The sequence below is a fragment of the Pollicipes pollicipes genome, unplaced genomic scaffold, assembly GCF_011947565.3.
Source record: "Pollicipes pollicipes isolate AB1234 unplaced genomic scaffold, Ppol_2.1 Scaffold_3087;HRSCAF=3621_pilon_pilon_pilon, whole genome shotgun sequence".
NCBI classification, from domain to species: Eukaryota; Metazoa; Arthropoda; class Thecostraca; order Pollicipedomorpha; family Pollicipedidae; genus Pollicipes; species Pollicipes pollicipes.
Window position 1 is genome coordinate 1890083 of NW_023596225.1, and position 26571 is coordinate 1916653.

Genomic DNA, 26571 nt, shown 5'->3' on the forward strand with positions numbered 1-26571 from the left:
TAAACCTAATTGTATATTGGGGGCATATTGGTATATCGCATATGGTAAATTGGGGCAGGTTGTGTCAGTTTCTCACTGCTCAGGCACTACCATGTACCATGTGATATGGCATCAAACGTTATTTCTTTCTCCCAACTCATTTTGCAGAGCTAGTCCCCTGCTTGAGTTCTTATTTGTGCAGTTCCGAACGATTGTCCGCTTGTAAAACAGGCCTGACATCCCAGTGGGGTTCAAGTGGTGCCGAGCCAGATGCGGCCAGGCCATAGGGTGGCACTAGGGACCGGCATACGAGGAAAAAAGGTCTGTTATTGGTTCGCCTCTCAACTCTGACGAAAATGCATTTTGCCCCGCCGGCTTTGCATGCAAAGATCAGTGGAGGATATGGGGCCAGTGAAATGTACGGGACCAGTGGAGGATATGAGACGTATATGTCCCGCCGAATATCAAATGTTTTTACTACCCCTCCCCCAGTTCCAGAATGCCACATCCGCTACCGATTCTAAAATTAAAAGCCTAAACTAAATTATGAATTCGGGCTCACCATGGCCCCGTTATCACAAATCAAAATAATGTCAGGAATTCAAATGTTTTAGCTAGAACTTGAAAAATGTTCAGATTTACCCCAGTTATGCCGCCCTCTGTCCTCGGGCTTTCCAAATATTCGTCTTGACAGATAGCCCGTGCAGGCAAGGAGCCTCCGTTTGGAGCTTGGCCGGTCAAAAGCGTTCCAGCAGCTCGTGAGATCGCATCAGGCTGCACATGCCATCATCGTGGGATTCGGGACAGTTGACAGCGCTACAGCATCCGTATGTTAATCCTTCATTTCACGATGTCTTAATTTAAGCCAGCATTGTAAAACTCAACAGTGACAACAAACAAGAATTTCGATGAAGTCATTACGAGCGCTTCGAAAGCCTTTCCTTGATACACGATACGTTTTTAGGTCACCGGACCTGGGTGGCGGCTGCGTCCAGGCCTGTCTGTTCTCCATGATGGCTTTCTTTGTGATGCCGCTCTTACTTAGTCAGCGCGTTTGAACATCCGCGTAATTTTCATAAAGAATCACAAGAGAAGGTGAGCAACGTTTTGCCGATGAGAAATTATCCGAGTCATTCAGTTGTTTCGGGGAGGAAGCAGACATCCTGTTGCGCTTCGCTTTTCATACCTGAACCACTGAACGATGGGCTTCGGATTCCCCACGGCCAGGCATGAGAGTTCGCAGACTTCCCCGTCTTGGATGGCCATGTCGGACGGTTTCTCGCGCAAGAACGGCATCTGTGGCAAACACCGTGCAACTTTTACAGTCACCGTGACTCTGCAGAAACTCACAGCGTCAATGTGTATGCACCACGCGTCTACATCTTCCGCAGAATAACGAGCCAACCGTCGAGAGTAAAGAGATTACATACACAATACCAAGCGCAATGGACTCGGAGGCTGACTCGTGACCACATACTGAACCACAGCAAATCGTGCTGCAGAACCGTGACGCAATCTCAAACGAACCAACGAAATATAACGAAATCTAAAAAAAGTTCATAACACGAACACATCCGTCCACTTAATCGCAGTACTCAGCACCCAAACGAGCGTGCCTACACTGGTCACTTCAGCGTTGGCTGTAGGCCCCGCACCCTTGTTTCCGTCAGACTCGGCACGCACCTGCCCCTGCCGTTTCTTCTCCCGCACGGCGTCGGCCTCGGCCAGCGCCTTGGGGCGGGAGCCGAGCTCGTAACGCAGTCGGCGCGGCACGTAATGGCCGGCGTCGGCGCTGTACTTGTTGATGCGCGACTTGCGCTCGTCGTCGATCTCCTCGTCCATGATGTCCGTGAAACGACGCCGCTCGTGCAGCACCGGCAGCTGGCGGCCGGGGACATGCGGTCAGTCACAGTACGGGAAGCTGACGGTCGGGGGCGCACCATCAGTCAGCACGCTGACTGATGACGGCTGGTTGGTTGGTTGATGGATGATCAGAACGATAGTTGGAAATAGTTTTCCCTTCGATCACCGGCAGCTTACGGTCATGAGAGCGCAGCCAGCCACGTCGTCTACATCTGAACATGGAGAATGTTTGTAAATAGCCCAGGAAATTGCTTGCCCTCTAGATATTTGTAACAAATGTCAATAATCCGAAACACCCGTTGACATGCCTAGTGGCAGAGAGCGTCGTACGGCAGCTTATGATTTCTGATACAGTCCGACACAACCACGAGACAGTAATGCCGTCGCTCCGGATGATCAGGCTCGACAGAGCCGTGCCGTCGCTCCGGATTATCAGGGTCAAAAGAGCCGTGCCGTCGCTCCGGATGATCAGGCTCAACAGAGCCATGCCGTCGCTCCGGATTATCGGGGTCAAAAGAGCCGTGCCGTCGCTCCGGATGATCAGGTTCAACAAAGCCGTGCCGTCGCTCCGAATGATCAGTTTCAACAGAGCCGTGCCATCGCTCCGAATGATCAGGTTCAGCAGAGCCGTGCCGTCGCTCCGGATGATCAGGTTCAACAAAGCCGTGCGCCGTCTGCTATACATCTGTTACATGCAGCCCGGTTGGCTGATTGGTTCACCAACTTCAGTAACCAGCACGTAGGGGGAAAATATAGGACTTGCATGGGCCCTATCTCTATTTTGCTACTCCATCTGGTAATCAATGAAGTGTGTTCATGACCAACAGTTCAAAATATATGCCTGACGTTGGAAAGTCGTGTCTATTTTACCTTTGTCGTTCTCTCCTGGTGTAACCATCGATCATAATATGTCCGTGGGTTTAACAGATAGACGGCTGGATCAAAGGCGTCCAATGGCATCCGTCGTAAGTTTGATTGATGCCACAGCCGATCGTGTTCACTGGCAGCAAGCGAATTCAGAGTCGTAGGTATCACGAAGTGTGTAAGGACAAAGGAGCTTAACCTGCCAGAGCAGGCCGAATGGCGGTCTCGGAAAAAGCAAGCTGGGCTACTGTAAACAAATGGGAGTGGGGAAAGCAGAAATCAAAAACCGAAAATGGTGCTAAGCGGACACATCATAGCATTACCTGGCACCAGGCGGGCAATGCCGTGACAGGCTGTGCCGGCGCGGCGCCGCCCGCGCCCCCTACAGATGACGTCACTGAGCCACAGACGGAGCCGGCTCGGCTCGGGCAGGGCGGCTGCAGCCCCGGGGCATGGCCCGGCCCGGCGCTCTTCCAGCCGCCGGCAGTTTGTGGGTTAGTGACAGAGAGCATGCAGCGGCGAAATGAAACAGCACGTGTGAAAGCTGAATAGAGTCGGAATAGCAGGACCGAAAACAAGTACGCCATCGAGTAGAGAAGCGTTGAACGGAAGAAGGACAGTCTTGCAGCATAACATAGTGATAAAGCACAGCACAAAAAGGAGCTAGCGTGGAAAATAGCTATTCATCAATGATAACGCATATCTTCTAGATTATATGTTGTCTCACTCAGGTGACCGCGTTACGCCGAAGTGGTTGCGCGTTTCTGTTGCCTTTTGCCGCCCCGACATCGTTTGCTTAAAATCAACCAAAGGTTCTCCATGAAACAAAAAAGAAGTTTTACAATGCAGGCCATTCAGTACCATCAGTACCACTCAGGCGGGATGCCGTGCCTCTAAATCTGCTGGGTGGCCGCGCCTGCAGCTATTCTCACAGCGCAAATCGCACGTGGCCGTCTCCCAGTCTCACCAGCTTCCTATCTAAAGCTGGTGATGCTGATCGCTGACGGGAGCGGACACACAGCTGTCATGTATGCAGCCCCAGCCATGTAAGACGCTGTACGCCCGAGTCCCACAGCTGACACCCCCAGTTCCCCGAGCGAGGTGCCGGGCGCAGCTGGGACTCACAGTCCTGTCGTAGAGCGGCTCGTCGAAGCCCTTCTGGGCGAAGGTGGGCGAGCGTTCGGCCGCCACCTTGATGTATTCGCGCAGCCTGGAGGGCAGGCCAGTGTCGCGCAGCTGCAGCAGGTACGTGTCCGGACCCTGCTGGTAACTGGCGGAGGTGGTAACAGACGGAGCTGTAGGCCATGTCCGGCCACCGCTGGTAACGGCGGCGGGAGGTGGTAACAGACATAGCTGCAGCACACGCCAAGGTGCCGCTGGTAACTGCAGGAGGTAACAGACACAGCTGCAGCACACGCCAAGGTTCCGCTGGTAACTGCAGGAGGTACCAGACATAGCTGCAGCACACGCCAAGGCGTCGCTGGTAACTGCAGGAGGTAACAGACACAGCTGCAGCACACGCCAAGGTGCCGCTGGTAACTGCAGGAGGTACCAGACATAGCTGCAGCACACGCCAAGGTGCCGCTGGTAACTGCAGGAGGTACCAGACATAGCTGCAGCACACGCCAAGGTGCCGCTGGTAACTGCAGGAGGTACCAGACATAGCTGCAGCACACGTCTGGGCGCCATGGTAACGGTGGGAGGTGATAATGGACACAGCTATGGCACACCTCAGCGCATGGCTTAGAACAGTGCCAGGAGCTGAAAACATCAATGCTGTGGCTTTGGACTAAGTTGCTGTGCATTTGTAAGCCCTGTCAACAGCTTAAGGAAGAAACAATGGAACAAGCGGCGACAGTGGAGAAATATGGGATGCGAGAAGACAGTGGTGGCAGTAGCGATGCATGACCTGCGATAGCGTGGGCAAGGCATTCGTGACCCAGAACGATGGGGTCGAGGTGAGGGTGGCAGTGCTCCAGGCGAATACACAGCCAGGGCAAGGGCTGACACGGATGACGGCAGCGATGGCGGAACGCATCTCAACAGGCTGCCGCCCGACACCCGCGCGTCGCTCCAGCGCGCCGCTCGCCTCCCTTCCCCCTCCCGTCGTCCCCTCCAGACACCCCTTTCGTCGCCCCCTGCCGTCGTCCCTGCCGTTTCCCCTGCCGTCGCCCCTGCCACCGCCCCCGCGGCCACCCTCACTGGCTCTCGGTGCCGATCCAGTCCAGCTCGTCATCCAGCGGGTCCACTGGCTCGTCCTGCTCGGCGGCCGGCGGCGGGTTCTTATCGCGCCGCACCGGCTCCGGCGACGGCGGCGGCGTGTAGGCCACGTCCGGAGGGTACACCATGCCGCTGGGGTGGCTCATCGCCGAGCTCAGCGGCCGCCGCCGGAACCAGGTGCGGCATGAGGCGTTCCGGTACCACGCCCTGCGGTGACGCCAAATGTCAGAGATCGGCGGGAGGGAGAGAACGCGGCGCTGGTCTGAGTACGAGGAGAGGCGCTCAAGGAGCAGCCCTGCGCCTGCAGCCCCAGGAGGCCCTGTCGTCGCGGGGCCTGCGGAGGCTGGCCCAGCTTCGCGCTTCTCAAATTAGCATGCGGTTGTCACAAGAAGCCCAAGCTCGTCGGAACTGCAGTCAATGTCACGGCATACTCCATGCATTATGAAACATTTAATGCCCGCAGTATATTCAGCATTTGCGAACCTTTTACGAATCGCAAATCGTGGCTGAGGCGCTCACCTAAACTTCTCCATGTACGCCCTGAGCCGATCGGAGGGCGTGTCCTTGACCGAGGAGGGCGTGCGCTCTGCAAACTTCAGCCATGGATGCTTGAGCGCGGCACGCACGTCCAGCCGGCCGGCCGGCTGGAACACCAGCAGCTGCGAGATGAAGTCCTTGGCCTCTGCCGATATCTGCGAGAACGCCTCCAGGTCGTGCTGCATCTCACCTGACTGGATCCGCTTCAGAGTTTCGCAGTCCGTGTCGCCCCTGGCGGAGGGTGGTGATGGTTAGCAATGGGGCGGCAGTTGGTCATTGCAGTTACAAGGTCTTCAAATGGCTATCGCTGTGTCACCATAGGGCTACCTAATCGTCAACGTTGGACTATCAGTGGACCGGCATCAGGTTATCGCTGGGTGACCACGGGATCTCAGCTAACTCAAGACTGTGCCGCCGTTAGTAGCGCCGTGTCTCTGCTGGATCAGTGCCGGGTCAGTGCTGGATCACTATTGCGTCACCACTGGGTCACGTCGGTCCAACGCTGTGTCAACGCAGTCACTTCATGGTTCAAGGTCAGCACCGGGTCGGCGCCGGGTCGGCAACGGGCCTGCGCACGGTTAGCACAGGACTAACTCATGTGGGTATTGAGTTGCCACAGGGTTAGTAGAGGTCATTGCAGGGACTTGCAGGCCAGCATGCTAGACTTCAGTGTTACCTCCTGGGTCAGCGGAGGATCACCATGGGTCACCACGCGGTCATCGCTGCGTCTGCATAAGGTCACCGCTGCGATCCGTCATGTCCGCGAATGCGGTCAACCTTTGGTCCTTACAAGACTACAGATGCCAACGCTTCTTTCGTAATCGCATAAGCTCGGCCTCGCTTGCAACCATGACAAACAAGCTGACTCTCAAAAGGCTGTCCAGCATAACAATAAGTGATGTTAAGAGTGAGCACGTGACGGCGCGCGAGAGCACGCGTGTGCAAGCGCGCACGGGACGACATCTGCTGTGGTGCGCACCTAAAGGGGGAGGTGCCCGACAGCAGCAGGTAGGTGATGACGCCCACCGACCAGATATCGGCCGGCGGCCCCACACTCTCGCCGTTCACCACCTCCGGAGCCACGAACTCGGGCATACCTGCAGCAGATGCGAAACGTCACGTCACGCCTCACGCCACACAGTCACACCAAACACGTCACACAATGTGCGTCATGTGTTAAGCTAATATGTCACACTTGACATGCTACATAACGCATGCTCCATGCTACATGATGTACGCCGCATGTTCCATGTCACATGCTACACGCCACGTGCTACACGTCACATGCTATACGCTACATGTCACACACCACATGCTACATGCTACATGCTATATGTTATATGATGCATGCTACACGCCACATGCTACATGCCACAAGCTTCGTGGTATGAAGCATCGCACGCGACATGCCACACGCTACATGCCAATGGTAATGTAGTAAACATGCCAATAGTAATGTAGTAAATGGTAACAACAATCTTCTATGCCACGCACCACGCCTCACATGTTACCTGCCGCACGTCGCGTTTCACACTTCACATGCTTCATATTACAGGTCACATGTGCCAAGTGTTACAAGCTGCATGTCAAATGTCGCGTCTCACACGTCACGTGCCACCTAAGACAGGTCCCTTACTATCCGTGATACATCACCCACAACATCTCAAACGTCACATTTTAGAAGTCGCAGCCGCGATTACAAGCCACACGCAAGTCGTAACCGTGGCACATATCATCTCAAAACCACGTGTGAACCGTGCTAAAAGACGGGACATCAACGTCTCAGCTCATCAGACGAAGAAAATTCGGCAAACTTTAGAATTATGTTCACGCTACGCACAGGAGCTGGATATCGGGCCCGCAGAAAACTCAGCTGCGAGCACCAGATACGCCCGAAACCACCGACGTCGCCACCAGCGCCGCCGAAACAGACGGTAGTGTGATAAAACTATACCCACAGGCCGCCTCCTTCATCGCGCGCATGGTGATGCCCTTGATCGTCAGCAGTGCTTCCCGACCGCACGACGAGATACTGATGTCCGGTGGGTGACTGGCACGTGCACGGCCCGCGTCGCGCGGTGCTCTGGGCAGAGTAAGCAACTCCTGGTTTACCCTGTCATGGGCTGTGGTAAAGCCACTCCGTCAGCGATACTGATGTCCGGTGGGTGACTGGCACGTGCACGGCCCGCGTCGCGCGGTGCTCTGGGCAGAGTAAACAACTCCTGGTTTACCCTGTCATGGGCTGTGGTAAAGCCACTCCGTCAGCGATACTGATGTCCGGTGGGTGACTGGCACGTGCACGGCCCGCGTCGCGCGGTGCTCTGGGCAGAGTAAACAACTCCTGGTTTACCCTGTCATGGGCTGTGGTAAAGCCACTCCGTCAGCGATACTGATGTCCGGTGGGTGACTGGCACGTGCACGGCCCGCGTCGCGCGGTGCTCTGGGCAGAGTAAACAACTCCTGGTTTACCCTGTCATGGGCTGTGGTAAAGCCACTCCGTCAGCGATACTGATGTCCGGTGGGTGACTGGCACGTGCACGGCCCGCGTCGCGCGGTGCTCTGGGTAGAGTAAGCAACTCCTGGTTTACCCTGTCATGGGCTGTGGCAAAGCCACTCCGTCAGCGATACCGATGTCCGGTGGGTGACTGGCACGTGCACGGCCCGCGTCGCGCGGTGCTCTGGGCAGAGTAAGCAACTCCTGGTTTACCCTGTCATGGTCTGTGGTAAAGCCACTCCGTCAGCGATACCGATGTCCGGTGGGTGACTGGCACGTGCACGGCCCGCGTCGCGCGGTGCTCTGGGCAGAGTAAACAACTCCTGGTTTACCCTGTCATGGGCTGTGGTAAAGCCACTCCGTCAGCGAGGTTTCACCAAGAAAAAAGACCGGGTTTGGAAGTCTGTGGACTGCGATGAAACTGTGAGTTTGATGCTCAGTAAAAATATGCATTTACCTCATATCTGATTTTCAACCACATTTGATCTCAACACGCCTTTCCATTTAACGAAGTCCAAATCTGGTACTCCCCATGGTTAGATGTACGCATGATTGACAGGAATCCCATCTAAACCACACAGTCCGAGCCCGCGTCCCGTCGACTCCAGCTCAGATCCCGGGCTAGTCCTTATCACGTTTATCAAGTTCAAGTCTGAGCTTTGTGTTATAAGTCAGTAAGGCGCAACTTTGAGGCCAAACGACTTCAGCTTTACCATGCACGTAAATCCAATTCTGGATCGGACTCCCAGTGCGTTTGGTCTGAGTCTAAGTCCATATCCGCCAGCTACAAAGCCGTTTTCTCTTCATAGTGTGCTTTCTGGTCAAAAGTATTAGGTGCATGAGCAGCTAATGTTGTTCAACTCACATTTATGTCAACTGTGACTTTTTAAAAATGACAAGCGATGCATTGGGCTGGAAATGTACCATTGAAATGCTGACATATTTCTGCTTAATTCGGTGTTCGTCTGAGCAAGGTCTTGACTTGTTTTGGTGTCTATCTGGGTATGATTGTGAGCGCCGAGTTGTCAAAATCCATGATTTCAAAAATAATTTTGCTTTCGGGCTGCAGTTTTCGTGCAAAATTGCATTCCTTATTGCTTTTAACCTGTGAGATGGAATCCAATCCCGATTTATCAGCAAATGTATCAGCAATACATGAAGCAAGTGTGACCAATATATGAAGCAAGTGTGACCAATACATGAAGCAAGTGCGACCAATACATGAAGCAAGTGTGACCCATACATGAGGCAAGTGTGACCAGTACATGAAGCGCTCTAGGACCAATACCTGAAGCGCTCTAAGATGTGGGTGAGCGTCTCATGGATATTAAAAAACATTGTCACTCCTAAAAAAAAACTTGACCACCCCATTTGAGGTGGCAACAAACAGCCATGGGGCTCAGACATGTGATATCAGAAGCAGTGCCAGGCAATCATTCCGATTTACACGTACAGCGCTGTGACCAGTGGAAGACGACATTTCCGAAACAGCCCACGCGGTTCAGGGAAAACGACAGTGCGGACCCGGCACAAGGTGCGCTCATCTCTGAATAATTCAAAAAGGGGAGCTCTCGGATGCGGGTGACCACTCCACTTGTGCGTTATACCATCTGTGCGGTGGAAACAATGGCACAAAGCAAGATAATCATGATAACACCGTGACAGCGATGGCAACAAAGTGCCAATCAGCTTTACTTACAGCACACTGCTTCGTTACTTTGTAATTTTTCACCGAGCAGGCGTTTGCTGAGACAAAGAGCATTGGAAAAAGGGTTTTTATTTACATGTCTCGGGTAGGTGTTAATTTGATCCCCAAAAGTTTTGGCGGAATAATTTCCGAATGACTTAGCGCAGCCACGCCCAACTTTGCATAGCCGCAGGCAACTGAACAGCAAATATTTTGGTTTCATCTAATCTAGATGTACCCTGTAAGGTCGCTGACGTACGGCAGGTCAGTCAGACCGTGGCTGACAGCGAAGACAAGTTGTAGAGAAGCTTCCAATATCATGCGGCAATTGAGTGTTAGACGAGGTCATGCATCTCTGAAATGGCTTCTGATACAGAACGTCAGTTGACTTCAGGATTTAAACCAGTTCTAATGTGTGAAGGTCAAACCAAGGTCTAAGCCTATCGGGTTTTTACTCGAGAGCCTCCTGTATGGTGGTAGTTTCTGGTGCCCATTTATGATTTACTGGGACCGGATCGCAACACATATCTTTCATGGACGTTTTTATACATAAGAGTAGGTCACTGACTTAATATGACCCGGTTCAACATTTGTTTTAAGACCATGCCGCGTAGCGTCATCCTTGACGATGATCTAAATGCAGAATTCAAGACAATTTCGTAGTGTTTTTGATCGTCATGACCTTATAAAAGTCAAATAAAGTCACTGACCTTAAATGAGCCCAGTGACCTCTTGCTCCGAGCAGGTAGCTAGAGTCAAGGCGGTTTCGTAAGGAGGTCTGGGGAACTTTGACATCAATTAAGAATTTCACCTTGTTTGGCCCGGCACTCATGGGTAAAGTCTCAAATTTTGGCAAATGAGCGTTTACAAACAGGTCAATGAATCCTCTGAATTTAATGTCTCTAGCTTTCTCATTTCCTTAGATCTCGGGGATCAAATTGACCTTCACCCAAACGGAGGGTTTTCAACCGGCCATCCGGTTGCGTGTTAAAGGGAGTGTTCCACATTGAAAGATAGTGAAGCAAGCATCAGACGCGATGAAATAAGCACGCTGATAAAATAAGTGCACTTTTCACTAAGTATCAAATGCGATGAAATAAGCGCGCTTATAACTATAGATGTACTTTTAAGTGGAAAGGCTGCCCTAAACAACAACATTTTTTATTTAGTAAATACTCTTTTCATAAGTCATTGCTTGATTACATAACACAACGTCTGTATGACGTTGAGGTGCTGCCGACTAGTCCTGGACAGTTGGCATCATAGCATTCACTTTTAATACTTAACTCGCCGAGAGATGGTTGTAACGGCACTGGAAGCTTCGGCTGAGCCAAATATCCTGGCGTGCTTCTCTTCTGGGCCTTTTTCGTAGTGTTCTGGCATATTTATCCGCGCGTTTGAGATGCTAACTTGTGTGCACATTCTCAGCTATGACGCCATTTTCACGTTTTGCGATCATAGTGATCTTATTTCCGTAATAACCAGCAATCAGGTCCAATTTCTCACATTATGTAGTACAAAAAGCGGTTTTGATTGAATCTTGCACAGCCAGCATAGCACTGAATGAGAGCGAACTGACATCTGTTATGTCTGGAAATCGTGCTGACGAACGCCAGATCTGAACGACTCCACGATAACATTATTCTCGGCCTCAAATGCCACGTGGCCAATTGGGTAGCAGAATTCGAATGGCGTCATGGCGTCACGCATGCCTGTGTGACCTCGAAATAGTCTGCACATCTTTGCGGGCGTGTAGCTTAGAAACTAGGCGATCTAAGGTGGCAAGAAGGGCCGGGCTGTGATCTGCGCCAAATAATCTTCTATATTATTATTTCAGTTCAGTTCAAAACTTCATACATGTTTGACACACTCCTTTCAAAAGGATGTTATGATTTATGCACAACTTTCATCCAGATGTTGCTCTCTCCACCCAGTTCAGGCAATCACTGTATGCTACCAATGACCAACTCTCAGACAGAAATGTCGTATGCTATAGAATAAACAAGATAGGCGTGAGGCTCCGATACGAAAGCACGTCGATACACTGCTTTTTTGTCGTGGCATGATGAAGTTCAAGAATTTCAGCGTTTCTGTTAGCACAGCCCTGACCAATCTAATCATTATGATCATGAATAAGCACCAAGCATATGCAGAAGCCAACAGCTATAAATCCCAAACTGCGCCACCTGTGCATCTCACGCTATGTATAAATCTATCCTCCATCTTCTTCCGTGAACAGGGTGACACCACCAGTGTAAAAGGCAAAACCTCAAGGGATGTGCGACCGACTCTTGCTACCTAGTGCCAAAGCCAGAGAACGGTCGCAGTTGCCACACGTCCGGCAGCGAGGTACGGATCGTGTTGAACTGGTCGCGGGTGCCGGGATCAGCCCAGTGACGCCGCACGTCCTCCCTCCACCGCAGGGCGCTGCGCACCGCCGTCAGCTCGTCCAGCTGTAGCTGGCGCAGAAGGACGGCAGCCATGTCCTCTATGCGGTCGGCTGCCTCCAGCGCTAGGCGTCGAGCCTCCTCGAACGTCGGCCGCCGCAGGGACATGAGGCCGGACTCCTCCGCCTCACGGGCGCTGGTCTCGATTCCGCGGCGCAGCCTGACCCGCCATGCCGGCACGATCTCCCACAGCGTCCGGGTCATCAGCGGTGCGCTGCTGAACAGGCGGAAGAGGCCGCGCCTCGTGGGTGGCTCGTCCGGCAAGCCGGCGGGCCGCTCGGTCGGCGGTCGCGTGCGCTGGCGGCGCCACCAGGCCAGCACGGCGGCCGGGTCGCGCAGCAGGACAGCGAAGTCGGCGTCGGTGAGCAGCTCCATTAGCGGTGTCACGTCCCAGACGAAGGTGCCGTCGCCGCACGGCGCCAGGCGCGCCCGGATGGCGACGTCGTCCGGCGCCACGAGCATCGCTCGGAGCACCGCCAGCTGCAGGTCGGCGGCGCCGCTCATGTGGCGGTGCATTTTCGCCAGCTCGTCCGCAGCCGATGAGCGCAGCAGCAGCGGAATCACGTTGTTGAACAGGAGCTTCAGGGTGGGCGAGACGTGAGAGGCTATGCTGGTGGACACGCCGTCCACCAACAGTGCGCGGGTCAGGCAAACGCGGAGCTCGCACTCTGAAAGCGACTTGGCCGGATGCTGCAGCACCCACTTCAGCGTGGAGAGGTGTTGGTCGGCACACACATACATCATCAGTTGCATCATGTTGCGCCGGATGAGACCGATCGTCTCCCTCATCGCATCCATCTCCGCTGGAGTGAGCAGCTTCAGCAGGTTGATGTCGGCCCAGAAAAAGCAGGGTAAGTTCTGCTTAGCGACGGCTGCCTCGAGATAATCGAGGATAAGGCACGCCCCTCGCGTGATGCCCGTCCACTGGGTGCCGTGCACCTTTTGGCACAGCCAGAAAAGCGCTGTTTTCATGAAGTATGACTTGACTCCCTTGCCCTGAGCACCCAGGGCTGCCTTGCACGCTTTGAGGGCGACTAGCGCCCCCCGCTGCACGTCCGTCAAATGAAACGCAGCTATTATCTCGGCCCGAGAGAGCGAGAATCGCCACTCGGAGGCCTCCGTGTCACTGCCGTGACATCCCGTCGGCACCAGGTGTATGCCGAAGCGACGGACGTTCTCACGAACGGCGGAGGGCGGCCAGTCACGCCTGCTCTCACGATCAAAGAACTCGCTGCTAGGCCACCAGGGCGCGTGTAGGCACGCTACGGCATCAAATTCTTCTTCAGAGCCGGACCGCTTGTCGTTTTCGGGCGTTGCGGTGTACGTCGTGGCTGGTCCGTGAGTGACCACCTCAGTGGTGGACAGCACGGACAGCGCCGCCATGGTGCGCATCACCATGCGGACGCTCTCGGCCGAGAACGGCAGCGGCTCCGGGTGCGGGCAGTCAGGCAGTCGTTCCTGCAGCAGCCGCACGAAGCCGGGCTCCTCTGTGGGGACGACGATCAGCCGCGGAGCCAGCGCCGGGCCCCTCTCCGCGCCCTCACTGTCGGCGAATGCCGGCCCGGAGGCGCCCGCCGCCCCCGAGTCAAGAGCGAGACTATGTTCGATGCTCCCATCGGCCGGGACGGCGCCCTTCAGCCCAGCCGTCGCCCAGCGGACAGGGCCGAACTCGTACATGACGTCACTGTCGGAGCCCAGCCGGAGCGTCAGCACGGAGTCGCTGAAGCCCTCCGCCCTGCTGCCGGACAGCACGGCGCTGCGCACCGCCAGGCGGCCGAGGGGCGAGCATCGACACTCGGCAGCGCCCATCTGCGCCGCGCGGAGCGCCGGCGCGTCACACAGCACCTTCGCCGCCATCTTCTGCTCCACGTACACCTGCTGCTGCGTGAACGCGTTGGCTGGGTCGAAGTCATACGCTTGCGCCAGCACGCAGTCCGTGGCGAGGTGCGCCCAGTCGCCACACTTGCGTAGCAGCTCCGCCACCGTGGCATCCAGCGTCGGTGCCTGGCCAGCCTGGTCGCGCGTTAGTGGACACGGCGCCTCCATGGCCGCGCCAGAGCCGCCGCTGACGGCCGGGTGGCGGGCCCGACCCGTGCGCCGCGGTCAACCGACTGACCGGCTCCGCCCAACACCAGCGCGTATAAGTGAATCAGGGGTTATCAGGTCTGTTTGCGCGATTGGGATGCCTCTAGCGGCGGGCGGAGACAACAGTCTCCATCATGCGGGTGAGTTGTTACCATGAGAGCAAGATCCGTTCGGGAATTTCGGGAGCACTGGTGATGTGACGCAGTGCTCCACTCTTTTGTTGGTAGTTCGTGTTTTAATAAATATAGGGGTACATGCGTGGAGTACGTACGCTGTATTTGGAAATCAGCTGTTCCGCGACCGGTGACCTGTTTCGCAACGTTGCTCCTACGTCTGGCCTTGAGCCGCTGCCTGGTTCGGCGGCGGGAGGGGAGTGGTGGCGAAAGACGCGACGTACGGGGGGGGGGGGGGGGCGTGTAATGCAGAGTAATTTGCCTTTTTTTCTTCGCTGTTTTCCACTGGTGCATTCATACTTCTCGGTGCATTGCTGTGACGTCTGGGCGCGGCGAGTGGCGAGTATGTGGCATGTGTCAGTGGGATGACACCAGATCGTGCTTATTTTTATGCGGTCAGCTGTGTCTAAATGTTGAGCGGGGATCAATTTGGCGCGCTTAAATCTAGACCTCCTCGAGATAACGTTTGCTCTTCCGGTGTCAAAATGACATTTAAGATGCTAACTGTTTCGGACTTTCATTTTTTATTCAAGGGTGTTCCTTCAAGGAAACTTCACACTTAGCCTTATTATTAAACAACGCACGTAAGTGGTTTGTGTGGCAGTGGCCGACGTAGGAGACGAGGCTTGTGACATCTTTTTACTTTTTGCGGAATCATATCAGTCCACCAATAATTGTTTACCCTGGAGATGAGTTGCTAAGAAGCCTGAAACGACTCAGAGTTATTTCTTAGCAGAAACCTACCTTTTAAACGCGTTTTTGAGAGCCTTAGATATGCCAAGAACGGCAGGGGAAAAGTATAAGTCCTAAAAATTTAATTCAGCACGCCTGCTATGAGCCATGAGACTATGTGCTGTGATGACAAGCACAATCTTACTGTCCTTTATCAAACGCTATTCAATTGGCAGTGCTACAAGCCGCAGCGCACAGGCTGTCTATCGAAGGCAATCAGAGCAGCTTGTAGTACCAGCAACGGTGGAGCTCGCAGCTTACTCAGCTAAAATAGCCCACGTAGACTGCACCCTTCACCCATCACCGCCTGTACGGTTCCAATGTATCCCGGGCTTCCTGGGGTAGATATGACCCGTTCCAGTCAGGCACCGGTGTTTCTGCAGGTGGCAAGTGGTCAGCTCGAGATATTCTGATGAGCCAATGCCTACGCCGTACCAGCTAACGGAGATACAACATCATTCTAGAAGAGGTACATGGCCGCCTTTTTCTTCAGCCGAAAGCTGAACGTTTCATGTCTTGCTTTGAATTATCTGAATGCAAACCGTCAACCAAACTTGAGATGGAGAGGCTATAACGATGTGATCTATTTTTCTACATCCGAAAATTAATACCAGGTTTGGGCAAAATCACTTGCAATTAATTGTAGATAAGCTGAAAAAGCTGAATAAATTGTAGATAAGCATCAGAATCTAACCCGTAGAACAAGCTCTAGAGTAATAAAACAGTTGGTTTTGACTTTGGTTTAAACTTCGTATCTGGCCCTAGATCAATGGAATTTGTTCGTCAAATTGTTTTTTTGCGGAAGAAACTATCTCAGAGACGTATGGCTCCGTTTAACATTCCGGTGTTGTACCAGATTGAACGATTCCCTAGAGGCTGTCTTCGCTGAATCCGTGGCCTGACTTTGACCTGTCGTAGGTCAGCGACCTTACGGTGTACATTTAAATGTTTGATACCAAATGATCCGCTATTCAGTTGTCTACAGCTATGCGAACCTTGGGGCGGATACGTCGGGGCACTCGAAAACCATTCCGGAAAAACCTTCGGTGGGGGGGGGGGTAAATTGACCCCTGCCTACTCGAACGCGTGCAAAAATTAGGCCCAGGTCGACCTGGGCGCGACAAAGGCTTGCGAGCTATATCGATGTTTACTTTCTAGAATGACTCGTTCCAGACAGCCGGAAGTATTTTCAGAGGGCCGGACACGCCGTCCGGCCAGGCCAGGATCCGCGACGGCATCGGTATCAGGAGAGATGAGTGCTGTACGCTGCTCGGACGCTGTGACGCTGTAAGGAAGGTTCGGTAACCAAGCTCCCAAGAGTCTTGTCACTTGCAAGTCATACAGTAGAATTCCAAGACAGCTCCAACGTGTTTGGTATCTTTGTGTCAGAAATCGGGCAGAAATGGAACAAACGCCTAAGCGCATATTGCAAGTCCTCTATGCGACCAACATCCACATCAGCAGGGATAGCTGAGATAATGCCATCGCAGCGTTAGTGACATCACCTGACCAGCGCACGGTCAATACGTCTTCCCGGCACCTATGGCGATAACATTTATGTTCACGGTACAGGGCTTCGTGGTAAATCCCGGAATGCACGTGTGGAGTAGGCGACGGAATGAGTTGGATCCAGACTGCGGGAAATGAGGGATATGGGTACGGACGTGAGTAAGGGGCTATGAGATCTCGGGTAAATGCTTCAAGAAATGATTTACAGTTCTGCTGAAAGGGCTTTAAGGTACAATACCGTTACGTTGTGTTGCGTTGCGTTCATAAGCAACGCTTGATTCGCCCTATCTCTGTACAAACGCTGTCTACTACGCTGTCTACTCTGTATCTATTTTAAGTGTTCCGAAGCGTGTCCCGTAACTCGGAATCCAAATGCCCGAAAAAGGAAAACTGTCAGATAACGGGTCGGTGCAGCCGACAAAGAATGGGTGGCGCATGGGTTTCAGAACGGAAATTGTGGCTGTGAAGGTTTCCACTTTGCAGTTTAAGCTGATAAGTTTAGAAGAACGACGCAGTCATAAATCAGACATCTTTAACAATATAGGGTAATCACTCAGATTGTTAAAATGATGCGGTTGAGGTGTTTCAAGACAGGACGGAAGTATAGGCAGCCCAGGATAAAGTAGCATTGCTCACTCATTCAACTAAGGAAAACGTAAGTTACGTGCGTATAATTAGATAACGTATAAGATACGTTGGTGATGATTTATAAAGCCTTTCGCGACGAAGCGTTCAGTAAACCAAATTTCCACTTTTCAGGTGATTGGCTGCTGAGAAGTTCATCACAGGTATCAGTGCATCATGCGACTCAGAAACAATGGGAAATCCGTGTGCAGTGACCTCATTGTGGCATGTTTCTGACGCGTATGAACGCGATTTTGTCCTTTGGTTTGGTTTCAAAGTTAGATGGCTATTATGACGAATGTTGCAGTTCGCGAAGAAATGGATTACCCTAGGGACTTGAAAAGTAACTGAGATGGCCTATGATGTCATCAGCTGTCTGACAGATGAAAATGAGATGTTTTCTGAAGGAGAACCACCATGGTTACCGATCAGTGTTAAAATTGTTCCCGCTCTACGCGTTGAAATTTCATTTGTTAATCAATATTGATATGAAAGCATTTTTCACGCTATTATCATTTAGCTGACACGCGGAGGATCATAGTTCCATGATCATCTGATGATCTGGTGATATCAATATGCCCCACTAAAAACGGCCATTGCTCATAAATTGCGGGCTTACAGAGGCAGTACGTGTGTACGTAAGCGCTTTCCAACAAATCCGGGCAGGTCAGCAGCGCGCACTCCTCAACACGGCACAGACATCGAAGCCTGCCGTCAATCTGACGGGTCTCGTGGCCCGTTTGTCGGTCTCATCTCGATCCGCTCTCATACGTTTAACCGGGCTGACAGAAACAGAGCAGCTGCATCACGTCGGAAGGCACCGTGCACCACATGTGGCTGGCTGCCACGCTTACCGAAGTCGAGCCGCTCGGGGCGCCCCGGGTTGATGTGGCGAGCCAGGCTGAAGTCGATCAGCTTCACCTCGTCACCGCCAGGGCGCGAGAACAGGATGTCGGCCGGCTGCGGCAGGGGAAGGGTGTCGCGGTGTGCTGCGGTGCTGGTACCTCAGGGGGTGCAGTGCATGGGGCGGTACCGGCACCGCGGCGGCAGATGTATTTCGCGGCCCTCCGTACTTTGCTGGGACAATTATGAGCAAGCAAGCTGGCATCTCAGCCAAAATATACACACAGGCGTCACACGTGCGCCGGAAGCGGAACCCAATCCCAGCAGGGTGCATTTGATGAGAAAGCCCCCTCCATAGCTCAGCTGGCATCATTGATGACAAGGAAAGAACATACGTACAAAGGCTTATTGCTTTCTTTTTGTTTTGCTGGACTTTTGGGAGATTTGGGTCACACATTGAGGAAGCCGAGACAAACGTTGAGGAGGTACGAGGCCCCTCAAGGTAATGGTGCATTTGACCTCCAACAAGGTAATGGCCCCTCCTCCAAACATCAGAACCACCTACTTAAATAGAAGGGAGCCACCCGCCCTAAACCCGATAACCGCAAACGAAAGCGTCGCCGGAGAGTTCTCGTAAAAATGCATGACAGTGCAGTAATTGAATAGCAGGACAAATTGACTTGGATGCATCCAGGCCATTTGCATTTGTATGACAGAATGCATTTTTCTTTCTATGGGTCGAAAAGGTTAGCCGCATAAAATTATGGAATATAGGATCCCATTTATCTGCGGGACTATGACTGCTGTGATGTTGGGAAAAGCGACAATGTATGACGCTTGGCTCGTTCCATCATGCATCATCTCAGTGGGTGTGATCTGCGACGTGCCAGATGACGTCATGCCGTCCAAGCCGTGTGCACAGACGCCCAACTTTGCTCTCCTCAACCACTTAAAATGACACGACAAGAAAACAAACGGTACTGGGTAGCGATCGCCAAACGTCATCAAATAACGACTGATATTACACAAGATGCGCTAACCCACGCCACGACAGATAACAAATTCTCCTCTTCAACGTTCCGTCATCCAGCGCATTCGGCCTAGCCCGGCGTTGGGCGTCCTGACCTTTTTCCTTCGTGTATGGCCGCGGCGTCACGTGGCATAAGATAGAGCGAATCATCGTAGGGCAGTTGTAAAGACTGTATGCCCAACACCAGAGTGCAAACGCACGTACATGTGAACACGAAGAATGACGAACACGACCTCGACAGAAGGGCGATCGTGTATGAGCTACCAACAGAAATATTCTCATCTTTCCAGTTGGTGAACAGATGTCGCATTTATGTCCCATTATTCTTCCACTAATAATCTCAGCATTACGTGCCCGGTGACACGGAAGTTGTTCTGTGAGATTCTCAAGCGGGGACACCCGGGCCCTAACGGAGCCTGAGACCTGAGACCTGAGACCTGAGACCTGAGACCTGAGACCTGACGGCGACTCTACAAATGGAGCCGTCGTAATGCCGCCCACGCCTCCACGCACCGTGAGTGAGAGGTGCGCGATGTGCTTGAGGTGCATGTGCTGCAGGCCCCAGAGCGTCTGGCGTACGACGTTGGCCACGTCCGCCTCGTTGTAGCTGGGCTGACGACAGAGCACGTGCAGCACGTCACCGCCGCTGCACAGCTCCTGGACGAGGATCAGCTGGCGCGGCGACTCGTACGCGTCGTACAAGCGTGCCAGCTGACGGTCGTGCAGCTGGTTCATGATCCACATCTCGCTGTTCATCGCCTGGCGCAAGTCGCCCTTGCCGTTCATCGCCTTCGCCGCGAAGCTGCAGCCTGCGGGCAGGGGCGGTGACGTTGTATCGGGAATGGTGACGCCATACGGGCATGGCACAGCTGGCGAGGGCGGCGATGTTAAGACGGTCCAGCGTAATTTCAGATAGTTAGGACGCATGTAAATCGTATTTTAACATTCATCAGCTTCAGCCTATGGCATATCACTGCTAAGAATTCCACCAATGCAAACGCTTGCACTCGGTTTCAGATGTAGCTCGGTTACAGTCTGCTGGAGCGCTATAAGTTCACTGAGCAGTACTTAGGCAGGCATCAGGCATGCATATATATATATATATATATATATATATATATATATATATATATACACACATATATATATATATATATATATATATATATATACACACATATATATATATATATATATATATATATATATATATATATATATATATATACATATACCGGCGGGCATCCCGACTGAGAGGTGTTAGCGGTGTTATAATCTCGGTAAATCTATTGGCGGTGTTCATCATGGCAGAAGCGGGATATTGCCTCTAAAAACAGAGCAAAACTGGAACCCAAAAATGCAGAGGTTATTTTCTATTTCACGAGACAAAACAACAGGCGGAACTCGCTGTCGTAATGCACTTGGATGATGATGACGACGCTTTGCATGATCATATCATGTACGCCTCTACGGTCTCTTCTTGGGCTTGTGATTAAGGCGGTAGGCGTCGTTCTCGTTATCCGTGAACACACTGCTGGACAGCTGTGCACGTGCATGCGTGCTGTGGTAGCTGAGACTTCGGGAGCTCACTGCTAAGCCCCTGTGTGCCATGGTGAGTGATGCTCTGAGTGTTCACTGCCGAGCCCCTGTGTGCCATGGTGAGTGATGTTCTGAGCGTTCAGTGCTGAGCCCCTATGTGCCATGGTGAGTGATGCTCTGAGTGTTCACTGCCGAGCCCCTGTGTGCCATGGTGGGTGATGCTCTGGGTGTTCACTGCTGAGGCCCTGTGTGCCATGGTGAGTGATGTTCTGAGCATTCACTGCTGAGACCCTGTGTGCCATGGTGAGTGATACCCTGGGCGTTCACTGCTGAGAACCTGTGTGCCATGGTGAGTGATGCTCTGAGCGTTCACTGCTGAGACCCTGCGTGCCATGGTGAGTGATGCTCTGAGCGTTCACTGCTGAGACCCTGTGCGCCATGGTGAGTGATGCTCTGAGTGTTCACTGCTAAGACCCTGTGTGCCATGGTGAGTGATGCTCTGAGTGTTCGCTGCTGAGACCCTGTGTGCCATGGTGGGTGATGCTCTGAGCGTTCACTGCTGAGACCCTGTGTGCCATGGTGGGTGATGCTCTGAGCGTTCACTGCTGAGATCCTGTGTGCCATGGTGGGTGATGCTCTGAACGCTCATTACTGGAACGCTGTATGACGTGGTAGGCGATGCCCTGGGTGTGCTCACCATTGGAGCACTGTATGACGTGGTAGGCCATGCCCTGGGTGTCCTCACCATCGGAGCGCTGTATGACGTGGTAGGTGATGTCTAAGGTGTGCTCACCATTGGAGCGCTGTATGACGTGGTAGGCGATGTCCTGGGTGTGCTCACCATCGGAGCGCTGTATGACGTGGTCGGCGATGTCCTGGGTGTGCTCACCATTGGAGCGCTGTGTGACGTGGTAGGCCATGCCCTGGGTGTGCTCACTACTGGAACGCTGCATGACGTGGTAGGTGATCCCCTGGGTGTGCTCACCATTGGAGCGCTGTATGACGTGGTAGGCGATGCCCTGGGTGCCCCTGCCCAGCTCCTCGCCGATGTCGCAGAAATCCTCGAATGCCTTGTTGCGGGGCTTGACGGAGCGGGCCGGCGAGTACGAGATGTACTTGTACATGGACTCGTCGTACTCCACGTGCAGCATCGCCTGGCCGGGTACAGGTGCAGGGATACAGCATGGTACAGGTTTGGGGAGGGTGATACTGTAATTGGCCCTGTCAGCCACATGAGGCTGACGCAGTCGTTTTATTGAAAAATTAGCCCGGAACAGCTTGTCTACATCAGCCAGTAGGCTGTTGCTAAGTCCTCATTTTGCAAGGGTATTTTGAGACTAAAGAGCGGAACGAGACTAAGAACGCACAAACTGGCTCTCAAATTACAGGAATCACGTACCACGACCGTCGGGGACGGCTGCCGCCCCCACGGACCCCGCGGTCGTCCTCACCGAGGCCGTGGTGGTGCCGACGGGAGTGGTGGCCGTGATCGAGTACAAGCCGCGGTCGCGCGGCGTCAGGCAGCTGTTGATCAGCAGGATGCAGGTGTCCGGCTCGCGCCACAAGATCCGCACGCGCTTCGACTTGGCCAGCGGCTGCCAGTCCTTGTACCAGCGGATCTGCGCCGGGAAAGTCAGATAAATTAACGATCATTTGGGCTCCAAGGCGAAATATCACACGGGAATGACATTTCCTTTTAACAAGTTCGGGCGGTAGTTGTCATGTCACGCGGCAAAGACGTGGTGCGAAATCCCTCACGTGTTGTGGGGCTCCTCCGTCCAAATCCCTGTCCATCCTACGCGGAAGCTTCGGAGCGTTCCGAACCCGGAACTAAAATCCCCGAAGTCGTCTTGAAAATGCCCTTCGCGTCGCAAAACTCCACCGCGCCCTCTGGCAAGCGCGCTCTCGCCGTCACGTGACGGAGCCGATCCGCCTGCAGCCCCGGAACAGCGGGCAGGCGTCCCCACAGCGGATCTGCGACTCGCCTCCGGTATGGGCACGCCGGTGACGCGCGCCTCGAACCGCGCCTGCTCGCGCTGCATGACGGTCGTCTCCTCCGGGTGCTGCAGGAAGCGAGGCGGCTCCGCCAGGCGCAGCAGGACACGCTGTCTCGCCTCGCCGTACTTGTTGGTGCACAGCGCCTCGTACACGCCCTGGTCGCGCTCCTGCATGCTGTCGGTGCCAGAGGTCACGTCGGTGACAATTTGACCCGACTGGGTGAAAGGTAAGATTGGGTAAGGATTTGGTCCGGCTGGGTGAAAAGTAATATTAGGTTAGGACCTGGTCCATCTGGGTCGAAGGTAAAATCGGGTAGAAGTTGGTCCCGTTGGGTCAAACGTCCGTTCTGGTGAAGATTTGTCCCGCCTGGGTCATGGTGGGACGTATCCACACGCAATCCGCTGAACTTCACTAGATCTGTGAGAAAATCAGCTCACTGGTGAGCTCCAGCATAAAGGTGGAAACAGCTGCACGCTGGACGTATTGTGAAGGTCATTAGTACAGAAAAGATGGAAAAATCACGAGAACATAGTAAAGTCACAGAATAACTTAACGACGTGCATGGTACGATTGACTTTTCGCATCTCATGAACAGCACGGACGGAACAAGTCGATACGGAGCACAGTGCAGGACAAGATAGGTGTCAGTGTTAAACTCCTGGTCAGTGGATACCGCCGTCCCTCACCTACTGATGACGAGCGTCAGCTGCCCGTCATTGCCGAAGCTGCAGCTGAACCTGCCGGCCATCTCGATCTCGTTGTTGTTGAAAGTGAACCGCATGTCCGGGTGGGGATGGCCGAACACGTACCAGCGGAGTCGAGCATCGCGTCCCTTCACGCCGAACTGCATGTTGCTCTCCTGTCGCAGGAAGCTGCCGGCGAGGGGGAGGGTGAGTCGGCCTTGTAGCGGGAGCGGGCGCGGGACTACGCGTGACGTTGACCATGCGCTACCAGTAAATATTTCCCAGGTTCAACACACTGCGATTTCTGGGTGGACTTTAGACAAGGGAGCGGTTTACCGGTCAACGAGGCGGGTTCCATGTTTAATAAAAAGTGAAAAGTTAATCATTTCCCAGGTGATTCTGTTTGGGCTGGCTTATTCAAAGTAAAACGTTGTTATCAATCCGTGACGACAAAACAATTGAACTAAGTTATTTAAACAGGTGTGTCAGCTCTGCCTTTGACCGTATTCACACATCTGCGCCTCCTATTGGGGCACATGCTTTTCAAAGAAAACGTGATCTCCATTCGAATTAACAATGCCGATTTAAAAGCGCTTGTACTGCACAGTCGATGCATCTGAAAAGCAGCGGTACCCAGGTAGGTAGTCATAGAATGACATGAACATCATGCGCACAGCGACAAGACGGCTCGGCGTAAGTCCGTGCATGCTTTATGACACTCCAGATGCTATGACAACGTGATGACACTGAACATCCAACACACATTCACGGATAGCCAATTAGAGGGCCGTGACACCAAACGCCACGGGGCACAGTCATCCAGGGAGTGGTAGTTAAAAAGCACAGGACACCAAAGGTGGAACATCTGAGCACATCAAGAGAGCTTGTCACAGCTAATAACAAAATGTTTACACCACTTTATTTCGTCACTGACGGAAGAGCTCTCAGTCCGGACGCGCATGAGCGAGGGCCTTCTGAATGAAAAGCCTAGTATGTCTGGATTTCAACAGCAGTCAAATCAGGTTTACAGTTGATAGTGGAGCCCTCCCATTCCCCATCGGGCGTCATCTAGCACTGCTACCTTTGAGGCCGCGCCCAGCCGATGGGCGGCCGACGGCACCATCCCATGTTTTGAAATTGTTAGAAAAACAAATGGAGGCAGACTGCAAAATTATCACCAAAAGTAGTGATGATCTCCACCTCGTTATGAATATGTACTTTGTTTTTGCCTCAGTTGTACCCAGCCGTTGTCTTGTCATGGATTATGAATAGTCATGCCAAAAAATAAAGTGTTCCATGCCCTGTAATTGCAACCGATAAGCGTCAACATCATGATAAGTTGGTTTTCTCTATATTTGCAATGGTTCTGCTGTCTCTTCATTTTTCATATACGTCATTGTCATTAGCCTGACTTCAGCAGTTGTGGTGCCTTATTTCGTTTTTTTTTTCAAAATTGATATCCGTGGAGTTGTTCCATTGCGCATCGAGAAAACAGGCACGAAGTAGCCTGATTTGAAGGCAAACATGTCCTACATTGCTCCTACATATCAATACATAAAAACAACAGCGGTAATATTGCTTAAAAGATGATATGGCAAGTCATTACTTTGGTCATATCGAGTACTGAATTGCCGTATCATCCTTTCAAACAATATCATCATTGCCGTTTTTCATGCATTTATATGCATTTGAGTGAGCTTCGGTTGCCCGTCCCGAACTTCAGACCTCACGCGGCATATCACACGATATAGCTACCTTTACAACCCGGCCGTACTGATCCGGTGTGTGGCGACATCGCAGGCATACTTTTGAAGAGATATGTAATATTTTTGGTGGCATGAAGTTTGCCAGGGTGTGGGCACAGTTAATCTGGCATCGCATGTGCTAGTCTGACGTCAGAATCTGCACCAAAGTTGACAACTGTACAACTTGAACTGACAGATGTTGACACTATCTTTCATAGCGCTCCGGACGATGAGGCAGGGTAATTTCGATGTGTTTGAGTTATTGTTCCCCTCATGCAGGAATGTTCAGCATCCATCAAATTCAACGTCGTTGTAACTCTGAAGTCTATGGAAGCAAAGAAGCTATTGTAGCAAAAGCCAACTATACAGTTCTGACGAGAGCTATTTGCTGACAGCGCCCCGGTGGTTCTCTTTCAAAATATTTGCTCCACCCCGGTTGTAATGTTGACGCAGCATTTCAAAGTAACTTGTCATGACTTGACGTGACGAAAACTGAACTGGTTCGTATTGAAAGCTAGAAATTTGTATGTTTCCTTTCCCCAAAAAGTTGCCATTGGTTAGTATTTCTTATTGTTCAGCTCGATACGAAAGACACTGATCAGGACGACGACAGTGTTGATATGCGCCCGAGTGGCCGGTTGAATACCGTTGCTTCGGTGTGCGGGGGGTCAATTTGACCCCCTTGATATCTTAGGAACTAAGAGAGCTAGAGACACCAAACTTACACGGTGCGTTGGCCTGCACGTGAAACCGTTTCTATCAAATTTTGAGCCTCCTAGTTCTGATTTGATCTTCGGATCAAATAATGCCAACCAAGGTCAAAATCCAGATTGGTGTCCAGAGTGCCAGGAACCAGGAACCTAGATACCTGTTCTAGGCAAAATATCGGTGATGCTTATTTAAGGTTGTTCACCTTGTTTGACCTGTCGAGGGTCATGATGGCCAAAATCATACACGCCGCTTTGAGTTTTGTACTTGAGCAAGCATCAATGATTACGCTAGGCAGTGTGTTCGTCAAAACGAAATGTTGACCCGGGTCATATAAGGTCAGTGACCTATTCGGACCTTTAAGAAGCTCATGAAAGATGTGTAATGCGATTCCTGTTGTCAATAAATTTTAGATGAGCACCAGAATCTAACCCGCAGCACAAGCTCTAGAGTAATAAAACAGTTGGTTTTGACCTTGGTCTAAAATTCGTATCTGGCCCTAGATCAATGGAAGTTGTTCATTCAATTGTTGTGTTGCTTAAGAAACTATCTCAGAGACATATGGCTTCGTTTAACATTCCGGTGTTGTATCAGATTGAACGATTCCCTAGAGGTTGTCTTCGCTGAATCCATGGCCCAACTTTGACCTGTCGTAGGTCAGCGACCTCACGGTGCACATTTAAATGTTTGATACCAAACGATCCGCTATTCAGTTGTCTACAGCAATGTAAAATTTGGCGCGGATATGCCTCGGCACTTAAAAACCATTCCGGAAAAACCTTCCGGGGGGGGGGGGGTACATTGACCCCCG

General features: G+C 52.4%; 1 protein-coding gene across 3 annotated transcripts in view; it reads right to left on the reverse strand.

Annotated features, from left to right (window-relative positions):
* Nucleotides 1–26571, reverse strand: part of LOC119114740 (obscurin) — an 86369-nt gene that overhangs the window by 8125 nt on the left and 51673 nt on the right. For all 3 annotated transcript variants that reach the window (XM_037238757.1, XM_037238756.1, XM_037238758.1), the window contains 12 exons: nucleotides 23311–23496; nucleotides 22612–22798; nucleotides 22078–22245; nucleotides 21612–21780; nucleotides 19601–19896; nucleotides 18069–18174; nucleotides 6443–6560; nucleotides 5446–5694; nucleotides 4909–5133; nucleotides 3832–3976; nucleotides 1663–1860; nucleotides 1166–1275 (listed from right to left, as the gene is read on the reverse strand). In XM_037238757.1, coding sequence (XP_037094652.1) covers nucleotides 1166–1275; nucleotides 1663–1860; nucleotides 3832–3976; nucleotides 4909–5133; nucleotides 5446–5694; nucleotides 6443–6560; nucleotides 18069–18174; nucleotides 19601–19896; nucleotides 21612–21780; nucleotides 22078–22245; nucleotides 22612–22798; nucleotides 23311–23496 — 2157 coding nt within the window. The remainder of the gene's footprint in view (nucleotides 1–1165; nucleotides 1276–1662; nucleotides 1861–3831; nucleotides 3977–4908; nucleotides 5134–5445; nucleotides 5695–6442; nucleotides 6561–18068; nucleotides 18175–19600; nucleotides 19897–21611; nucleotides 21781–22077; nucleotides 22246–22611; nucleotides 22799–23310; nucleotides 23497–26571) is intronic.